The sequence below is a fragment of the Amphiprion ocellaris genome, chromosome 19, assembly GCF_022539595.1.
Source record: "Amphiprion ocellaris isolate individual 3 ecotype Okinawa chromosome 19, ASM2253959v1, whole genome shotgun sequence".
NCBI classification, from domain to species: domain Eukaryota; kingdom Metazoa; phylum Chordata; class Actinopteri; family Pomacentridae; genus Amphiprion; species Amphiprion ocellaris.
Genome location: NC_072784.1, coordinates 10,796,258 through 10,806,797, shown reverse-complemented (window position 1 = coordinate 10,806,797; position 10,540 = coordinate 10,796,258). Strand labels below are relative to the sequence as shown.

At 36.2% G+C, this 10,540-nt stretch overlaps 1 protein-coding gene across 1 annotated transcript; it reads right to left on the bottom strand.

The window, feature by feature from the left end:
- Positions 1–2,301: 2,301 nt before the first annotated feature.
- On the bottom strand, positions 2,302–10,488 carry cdipt (CDP-diacylglycerol--inositol 3-phosphatidyltransferase (phosphatidylinositol synthase)). Its single transcript, XM_023295236.3, has 6 exons — positions 10,309–10,488; positions 9,202–9,336; positions 7,330–7,483; positions 5,924–6,005; positions 5,763–5,844; positions 2,302–5,001 (listed from the first exon to the last, which is right to left on the bottom strand). Exons 1-6 carry the CDS (start codon positions 10,349–10,351, stop codon positions 4,859–4,861), a joined length of 639 nt encoding a protein of 212 aa, XP_023151004.1. The 5' UTR covers positions 10,352–10,488; the 3' UTR covers positions 2,302–4,858.
- Positions 10,489–10,540: the final 52 nt, after the last annotated feature.

Below are 10,540 nucleotides of genomic sequence, written 5' to 3'. Positions count from 1 at the left end.
GCCTCAGTCAGAGATAACAGGTATCGCAAATTATAAAGAACTTTCTTTGTTAACTCAGACTTTCTGCTTCAACCTCACATAAAAAGGGGAGTTTAACTCGTCAGGTGACTGAAAATGAACGGCTTGTGCAGTTCTAGATCCAAAAGTAGGATGTTTCAACTCATGTTTTACTACAAATACATGCAATAATAAATAAATACAATGGCTGGTTGTTAGTTTATTCACTATTAATGTCATTTTATATACTGGATTGAACTTGAGCAGTGGAAGAGAGAAGGAATTTAATGAAATTATGGAGATTCAGAGAGGTAATGTTGCGCAATGTTAAGTTAAGCGCTGTTTAATTCAAACCAGCTGAATGTTAAACTTCAGTGCAGCTGAACAGGTTTCAGTTAACCTTAAAGTAAAACAACTTTTTTAAAAGCTAAAATACACAGCAGAGAAATACAGGTTGAGAAGGTCATTCTAATAATGACAGCTGGGGCAGCAACTAACACAGGTGTTCAGCAGTAAGTTAGCCACCTGTGTTAATTAGCCCGCTAGCTAACTTAGCCGCTTAGCTAGCTAACGCGTCCGGACCAACTGCTCAAACACGACAAAACACAACTCTTCACAAGTCGCTGACTTAACGTACAACAAAACGCTACTGGTTAGAAGTATTTATCTTCTTACTGTGTTTTACTCCAAAAACAAGATCAACAGCAGCCAGAGATGCTACCAGACGTGCCGACCATAGATATACATAAACTAGATACGCTAGCGCGCTGTCTTCTATATTATCTATGGTCTGACCAATCACTGCTCTCTGGCTCCGCCCTCTGAGAATCTAGTTGTTGTTTGGCTCCACACTTGCTGATGACCACTTCCGGTCTCAGAAAATGAAAAAACTAACCTTTTTTCGTTTCTGTCTCTTACTGATTTTATTTATTTTTTTGTTATTCTAAATATAAAATGAAAATCAAAGCATTTTTAAAATTTCGTAAATCCCTTTTTGATCATGAAAAGGAAAAACGCCTTGTATTTCAATTTTCATTTTTGTATTTTAAAACGGAAATCAAATAACCACTTGTTTTTTGTTTTTCAATACCCGTTTCAGAACGGAAAATCCAATAGCCAGATAAATACACGGACCTATTCTGCCTGGTTTTTAAGTATTTTACATTTATTTTATTTTATCCAGTTTAGTCTTGTGAGATTAAGTTATAATCCTATATTTTTCTTTTGCTGTTTGAGTATTTTATAATTATTTTTTATTATTCTGTTTTTGACATTTATATTTATCTCCTTTTTTATAATAGATTTAGTGTGTATAGCTAAATATTTTTTTAAATATATATTAGTTTTTATATCTCTTAAGTGTTAAGTGTCTTCAGTGTTACTATATTTATTTTTTAATTTGATTATTTTATATTTATTTTATTTTATTCAGTTTAGTCTTGTCAGATTTATTTAGTATTTATCCAAATCGATTATAGTATCTTGTCTTTTTTTTTGTATTTTGTTTATTTTACATAAGAATTTCATCTTCCAAGTTTTGATCCTGTTTTCTTTTCCTGTTTGAGCATTTCATATTTGTTTTATTTTGATATTTCTTTTTACCCTGTTATCTGTATTTCTTGTATTATGGCATTTTATATTTATATTTTTGGATTTATTTTTATATTTATTAGTGTTTTTCCCCTATTGCTTTGCATTTTAGTATTTTATATTTATTTTTTCAGTTTGGAATTTTATCTCATAAGTTATGTTTCTTCCTTTTTTTACAAACTGATTTTATTTTTTTTCCATGTTGTCTCGATTTTCTAAGAATTTTATAATTAATCAAATTGTATAATCTAATCCCACTTGCTATTCTGATTTGTATTTTTATATTTAAGTGTTTTATAATTATTTTATTTAGTTTTACAAATTGAATTGACAGTTTTTATCCTTGTTTTGTCTCACTTTAGTACTTTTTTATTTTACAAATTGATCTTGTATGTGTTCTGTCTTTGTTTAGTAATTTTCATCTATTTCAGAATTTTATCTTACAAGTTATCGTAATGTTATTTTCTAGTAATTAAATTTTGTTTTACAAACTGATTTTTGCAATTTTTAACTGCTTTGTCTTGTCAACATATTTTTGGTTTGCAACACTTTAATCAGTTCTGGTTTTCAAATATTCAGTATAAATGAAGTGGATTTAATAAAAGCAGCTCATGTACTATAATGTAGAAGTCTTTGAACTCATCCTTCTATTGTTGCATTCAAGGGAGAGAAATATGGATTATTAAATAGAAAACATGACTTTAAGACACAAGCTTGTTTTCATAGTTTTTATTATGTTTTGCAGCTTTTACAGTAAATTCAAACCAACCAACCAACAGATTCATTAAAGATGTAAACTCATTTCTTTTAAATATAACATCAGACTTGGCTTTCACGTAGAGATATAGATCTATATACTTTATAATAATACATTCTAGGAAATAAGCTCCATGAAAAACATAATATTTATTCACACATTCTGACTTCACAGCAGCAGTCAGTGACTTCAAACCACAAACCCAAACACCTGGTGAGCTAAACGTATGACCTGCATAACTTCTACTGTTTCTAGTCGACTAAAATAAGGAACCAAACCCGATCTAACGTTAAGAAACGACACCACTCATATCAAATAAGCTCTAAAATCCCTCCGACTGCAATCACCATTTACTTAACCACTAAAACATCAGCAGGAATCTCTAGAATAAACAGTAAAAACAAACAAACAGCGGCTCGGATGTGACAAGAGGAATATTTAAGCACAAAGTTTAGTGAAAGCTGCAGTTTGATTGGTCGATTTCAGGGACACAGATTCAAAAAATGAACAATAAAAACAAAAGTGAGTGAAGTTTCTATGCTGGCTGCTCGTCTGGTTGTAAAATGAAGTGACAAGTTGTGATTTCTGGTAAGTCACCGTATAACTTGTTTTTAAATCAAATTAGTGTTTTTTAAAGGATCATTCTGCTCGTTTCGACCTGCTGCATTCACTGTTTTGGTGTCTATTAATGGGAAAGCTGCAATCACGCTGCACTTTTTCCAAGAACTGCACGTTGTAGTTACAGTATAAAGCAGGTACAGCAAAAGGAAGAATCTGGAAATGTCTGTGGTGTGTCGGGTTTAATTTCCTCCTCAGTTCATTAAAAAAATCCTCAGTTGAGCTTTTTGAAAAGAGCTGAATGACGTCCAGATATTTATCGACTTGATTTATTTTCCCGGTTAATCATTTGGTCCGTAAAACTTCAAAAATAGCTTTAAAATGGCTCCCAGATGTTTTATTTTGTCCAAACATAACAAAGAGACGAGCAAATATTCACATTTTAGAAGCTGAAACCAGAGAAGTTTGAACATTTTCCCCTAAAAATGTTCAGAAATATTGATCACAGATGATTTTTCTGTAGGTTGACTAATGACTGATATATTTTATCAGCGTTAATCGAGGAATAAACTGTGATTTATCAGAGAAAGTGAAGCTCAGAGAAGATTTCATGTCGCTGTTTTTATCTATAACAGTTTGTAAACTTGGATTTTTGTCATAAATACTCACTTTTAGAAAAGCAAAAATCCCACCAAGAGCATTAAAACACTGTTGGCACTCAGTAAAACGAATACTTTCTTCTTTTAATAGACCTGCATCTGTCAGATGTGTGAGAAATGTATCCCAAATATCCAGCTGTTTTAGCATCTGCTGCCGTTTTTCTAAATCAATCTGATATTTGTTGGTTTGATTGTCTGCAGATGAGTTAACAGCTGGTTAATAAAAACACGAGCAGCTTCACACAATGACTGATCGGTGGAAAATAAACTAAAATGATGCGAAAACACGTCTACAGCGTGGTTTTCTGAGCTCCTAAACTTTTATTTTACAAGCAGATAGTGTTTGTTTCACGTCAGAGGATGCTTCTGTCCAATAATGTGTCGGATTAAATCAGAATTAATCTAAATAAAGTTGCACTGTTTGATCAGAAGTTGTGCTTTACACTAGTCTGGGAATGTTTTGTCTATTTATTCTGATTTAAGACAGACAGAAATTCATTTACAGCCTTAAAACCACCATGATTTTCATCTATGTGCCCTTCAGACAAATCAAAATAAGGCAAAAATAAATTAAGTGCTTCTTGTGTGTTATTTTTACCGTCAAGTCGCAGATATGTAGTGTCAGATGAAAAAAACGGACAAACATCTGGGAAAAAATATTAATAACACAAGTTTCATTGACAAGAACTAAACAAAAAAATTCTAAAGATGCCTGGAAGTGCCTCATCGTAATAAAATAATAGGAAATAAAGCTGCAGAGAAAGATTATTCGCTACTTTTTGGATGAATTAATCAACAGTTTGGTCTTTAAAATGACAGAATGTTCGGTTTACTGTGAAGCTGCAACCTGAGACCGAAGGACAATTTTGCCAATTAATCAATTATTAAACGACTGGTGGTTTCAGCTCTAATGGAAAACGACATTAAAGCAGACAAATAAGACGTAAAAGGACAAATCTGTGGCTTAAATGTGATAATAATAATACAGAAGAGTCACAAACTGGGACAGTAATGGTCCATAAGTACAGATTCCAGCAGGACATCCTATAATATGTGTTGCTTTTGTTACAGTGAGACAATTCTTGATATATTTATATGTTCAGTGTTTGCTTGTAAAATAAACCGGAGGTCAGAAACATGAACTGTGAACCCGTTAAACTCTCCTTCCTGCCTTTACGTGGAATTTTCTCATGCTTGGTCGCAAATCGTCTTTTTTTCTCTCGTCCTGTCAGTTTAAGCGTGAGAATAAATAAGAAACGTGGTGGTTTTTGCTGCCGTCCAGCCTCCTCCTGACCTCTCACTGCGTCTTGGCGACCTTCTCCCGCTCGGCGGCGTCCAGGGCGACCATGTTCTGGGAGGCGGTGATGAGATGCAGCAGACTGATGGCCGACTTCAGCAGGCAGATGATTCCACAGAGACCCTGCAGCCAGTAGAACCACGCTGCAGGAACACAACCAATACAAGAAGAATTCAGCATTTACGTCACTAAATACTGACGCACAAGATTCGGGAACAGAAATGTGTCATTTGTCGTATTTTGTAGTAGAAGAAGCAGCAGAAGAAGAAGAATTAATAGTAGTAGAAGAAAAAAAGACAAAGAAGGAACATAATAAGAAAAATAAGAAAGGAAAAAGAAAAATAGGAAGAAGCAGAGTATATAGAAGAAACCGAAGAAGTAGGAGAGGATGCAGAAGAAGAAGTAGTAGTAGAAGAAGAAGCAGAAGAAAAAGCAAAATAGGAAGCAGAAGAACAAGAAGAAGCAGAAGAATTAATAGTAGTAGAAGAAGAAGATGAAGAACAAGAGGCAGAAGAAAAAGAAGAAGAATTAGTAGTAGTAGAAGAAGCAGAAGAACAACAAGAAGCAGCAGAAGAAACAGCAGAAGAGGAAGCAGAAGAAGACGACAAAGCAGAAGAAGAATTAGTAGTAGTTGAAGAAGAAAAGAGGAAGAAGCACAGTACATAGAAGAAATAGAGGAAGAATTTGTAGTAGTAGTAGAAGAAGATGAAGAATTAGTAGTAGTTGAAGAAAAAGAAGACAAAGAAGAAGCAGAATAAGAAAAAGAGAGGAAGAAGAAAAAGAGGAAGCAGAGTACGTAGAAGAAACCAAAGTAGTAGAAGATGCAGAAGAATAATAATTAGTAGTAGAAGAATAATTAGTAGTAGAAGAAGAAGGAGAAGTAGTGGTGTGGATGGATTCTCACCTGCAGGTTCCTCGATGTGATGCATCAGGTAAAGCAGACAGAAGAAGAGTTCGTTTCCAGCACACATCACAAACAGCACCGGCTGCAGGAGGAACAAACTTCATTCACCTGCTTTCACTTTCAGCAGAAATGCAATCAATAAAATGTGACGGCCAGCTGACCTGGGAGGTGTAGTAGAGCCTGAGGATGGGGTTTCCAGACAGGTCGATGGTCTTATGACTCCCTGATCCTTTCATCATAGAGCTGAAATAAAGGAAATAAACAAACTGTGTTGCAGAATATCTGTGGTACTTTATAAAAGACTAAACCTCAGAGGAATCGTATTGACTCATGGTTTAAAGTTTGAAATATAAAAAGCTGTTCCTGTTTCTGAGGAGGTCGTTGCTTCGAACACGGTTTACTGGATTAAACTTCTGGTAATTACATTTAAGAATTATTCAACAGTCTGTCAGAACGTAATAAAACAATTGGATTCATTTCTGAATCACACTAAACCTCAAACAGACTCTGAAACAGCTTCAAGTCTGATCTGTCTGAGTCTTTAACCTTCTTTTAAGAACATCAACAGTCTCTGCAGTCGTGAGCTTCTCCTGCAGGCTGTTCCACAGACGGGGGCCATAAAGGCTAATCGCTGCCTCGCTGTGGGTGAGGTGGCATTTTATTCATTTTTTTATTGTCGCAAATACACCACCGCCGCATGTCTCCACCTTCACAGCAGAGTGCTGCACTGTCGGGTACTTGCCAGTACTAAGGTAAACTACAGATAATTATCTCAGTCAGTATCTACTCTTTGATATGTCGGGTTAATAAGACGTTAATTACTGCTTGAAAGTGACGTCACATCGAGCATCCAGGCAGCAGGTCAGAGAGTCAGAGGAGTGTCGTCTTGGAAAATAGAGCAGCAACTTACCGGAGGAAAGTTATTAGCTTAAGATAGATAATAGATTTTACAAGTTAAATAGACATTCACAAAATATTGATGGGCAGTAAACGTTACGTAACATATTGGTAGCTTCAGTTAATTGGGCCTGGTGCCAACTCAGTGTCGCTAACGTTAGTAAACTAATTGATAGCATTAAGCTAATATCTACACACCATGATGTAACTACTGACTGCATTTTCAGATGAGCTTGTTTAAATATTTCTGTAAGAAGAGAAAGACACCTGATGAAGACGACGCTACTCACGTATCATTAGCCTTTTACTGACTCATAAATGATGATGGTTAGGTAAAAAACTGTGTTCACACTTGTAAATAGATGTGATGTGAGTGTAAATTATCCAACGTTAATATTTTCTGTATTCATATAAGAGAAGTAACATCAGACAGAGAGGATCAGTGGAACAAAGTGAAGGAGCAGGAGAGAGAAATGAGCGTAGAGGAGAAAACCCTAAAGAGAACCCAGGCTGTCAGACTAGGACCCTAAAAGGGTTGAAAAAAAACAGCCGGACTGCCGCTGATTCTACAGTAAAATCTGCAGTCAAGCGTCATTTGTTTACGCTGCCACGGCTCCCCAAAGAACCTGCCCCCGCTGCTGAAAAAAACCCTAGAGGAAACACTGCTCACCTGTGCAGGTGAAGCCAGTGGCTGGCGATGTCCAGACACATGCTGATCTGGAACAGGAAGGTGAAGGACGGGTAGAGCAGCGACAGGTTGACCAGCAGACACATGGTGGCACATCGGTCCGTCAGCATGTCCAACATCGCCCCAAACTTAGTGCCTGGAGGGAAACAGTAAAGTCCTGTCAGCTTGGACTGAGGGAAAAACTCTGCAGGGTCTGGTAATTATCCATTTAAAAATACTGAAACTGTGTAAATATTCACATTGACGCCTCAAATTAATCTGAAAACAGAAGAAGGTGTCAATAGGAAGAAGAAAACCGTCACATGAAAGACATATGCTTCATGTTACAGTTTTTATGTTAAATTTTAGTCAATTTCTGTCTTTTTCATCCATTTTATTAAGTTTGCAATCTAGTTTTTACTAGTTTATTGTCTTTTTACTCTTTTTAAATCAGTTGTGTGAAGCATTAAAGCTGCTGCACAAATAAAGTTTGCAAATGTTTGATATGATCTTTGCCTGAATAGATGATGAAAACGAGGATTTTACTGTGAAAAGATAAAATCTGCTGATGAACTGCAGCTCGGTTTGGTCAGTATTGCTTTTATGATTTAAGCCGAATCCTGGAATGAAAACTTCTTAAAACAAGATCTTCTTTAAATCACTGTGCCTTGAAATATGAAAATAAATTTAGCATCTCTATAGATTTTAAAATTAGAAGTTTTTTTTAAATTTTATACTATCTATCTATCTAAAATGAAACATGTAAACTGAAACAATAAAAGCTATGAACACCTGATTTTGAGGGCTCAATGAACAGGTTTATGAACACAGTTTATACCAGTTACTGTTAATGTCAGTTAATCTGCTGATTGACAGTTTAGTCGATCAAATGTTTAGAAATATTTTCAAAATGCCATCAAAGTTTTGCAGAGTTGTGACAAATATGCCAAAGTAAAACATTTTAGAGTCTTAAATCAGAATATTTTAAATATCTAGACAATTTTTGCTTGGAAAACAACTAAAACACCTAATCGAATATCAAAATGGCTGAATAATATTTTAGTCAACTGACTGGTTGATTTATATATTAGTTAAAAAACTATTTACAGCAGTTTTTTGCAGCTTTTAAATCAAATACCTCATTAAAGCCTTTGGCTGCGAGCAGTTCAACAGAGACTTGTAGATATTGTTATTTTGGGCAGATTCTAGAGACCTGAAAGTTTCTAACAAATCAAAGAAAGAAAAAACTTCAGAAAATGATTTAAATTCAGTCATTCTTATGATTGTTACTCTGTCTATCTTTTGCCTTGGTTTCACCTCCTCAGTTAATTTTTCAAGCAAAACCTGAAAACAGCAGCAGGCTACATTTGTTAAATTTGGCCCTTTTTTAAAGGATTCTGGTCTCTCAGCAGCGTCCACTCTGACGTACAGGAGGCTAATGCTAAGCTAGCTACACATCAGCAGAGATGATAAACACTCGCTGACTAAATTAGGAACCGAGAGGACAATGTTCATTTGTTATCTTTCTTCCTGCTGGGGCCTCTTGCCAGGTCATCACTGTAAATGAGAAATTGTTCTCAACTGAGCTTACCTGGTAAAATTAAAAAAAAAAAAAAAAAAAAAAAAAAAAGTTCTCCTGTGTCAAGATCAAATGTCTCAAGTTCTAACAGAAAAAACGAACAGTTGTTCCTTAAATTTGACGTATTATGAATGGAGTCTGGTGAGTGTCTGCCGTTAGGACACCTGCCGATCTGGTACGTAAACTGATACATGACTGAAACTAGTCCTGGTTGAACCAAATCAGTCGACCCAGTTAATTCCAGGCCGCTGTATGCAGAAGGAGGTAATAAACCAGTTAACCCTGTAGGTACATACACTGGTTGAGCGCTCGGGCAGCGTGACCGTCGAAGGCGTCCAGCAGAGCGCTGAGCATGTAGCAGAAGACGGCCGGCCACGGACAGCAGGGCATCAGGTAGAAGGACAGCAGGGCCAGAACTACACGGGCGTAACCTGGAGCGACAAACACAACAACAACAACGTCAGAAACACAACTAGAACATCAGAAACACAACAAGAACACCAGAAACACAACAAGAACATCAGAAACACAACAACGTCAGAAACACAACAAGAACATCAGAAACACCTCAGAAACACAACAACAACATCAGATACACAACATGATAAAGAAATAAAAACAGCAGGTCGAAGCAGTTTAATTATTTGTGGTTTTATTTACTCTGTGGTTGCTCCTATGTTGTGGAACAAATTGCCATTGCACCTTAGACAGGCCCCTTCCTTGTCCATTTTTAAGACCCGTCTTAAAACACACTTTTATTCCCTGGCTTTCCATCCAGCATGACACACTGATTTTATTTGTTTTTAGTGCTTTTGTTGTGTATTTTTGTATTTTATTTGCTTTTAGTGCTTCTATTGTGTAGTCCTGATTTTATTTGCCTTGTTCTGGATGTACAGCACTTTGGTTCAATCGGTGGATTGTTAAAAGTGCTATACAAATAAAGCTGGATTGGATTGGATAAGATTTTCCTGTTAAATCTTGGATCTTGATGATTAATTTTCTAATTAATAGTTAACTCTGTGAAATGCTTAAATGTACTAAAAATGCCATGTTTCATTTAAATGTCCAATTCTGTTGAACCAAAACCCAAAAGACATCACTTTAGGGAGCTATTTCAGAGATGAAATCAGAGATTTTTTTTTTTACTATATCTGTCTTAAAACGACTGAAATCCGGAGATCCGTAGATATTATTTTTCATCGATTTTAGAGGTCTGAAAGCTTCCAATAAACCACACTTATCGAAGAAAAAACTCAATGAAACTCTTTAAATTCAGTGTGAGTCTCTTTATTCTTGTGATTTATCTGCAGCCCGTTTCTGACCGGACTCTGGCAGCATCACTCTAACGACCGGAAGGCTAAAGCTAAGCTAGCTTCACGCTAGCAGCCACGATCAAAACTCACCGATTAGATTCGGAACGAAGAGGAAAATGTTCTCCTGCGCCATGATGGAGTTCGGAGCGGGTTCTGATCGAACCGGGTCGGTCTTATGGATCTATTACGGGGAGAATCCGAGGGAGAAACTCGGCAGGAGATCAGGTTCGGTTCGAGTCAGTTGAATCTTCTTCTTCCGGTGAGATTGCGGCAGATTGGTCTCAGCAGCGTCGCCCTGCTGCCCCCCGCAGGTCATTTATAG

Coding starts and splice junctions, on each gene's coding strand:
- cdipt (XM_023295236.3), bottom strand. CDS start 10,351: ATGGCGCAGGAGAACATTTTCCTCTTCGTTCCGAATCTAATCG. Junction 6,006..7,329: donor CACTGGCTTCACCTGCACAG/GTGAGCAGTGTT, acceptor CCTTTATTTCAG/CTCTATGATGAAAGGATCAG. Junction 5,845..5,923: donor GGCTCTACTACACCTCCCAG/GTCAGCTGGCCG, acceptor TTCCTCCTGCAG/CCGGTGCTGTTTGTGATGTG.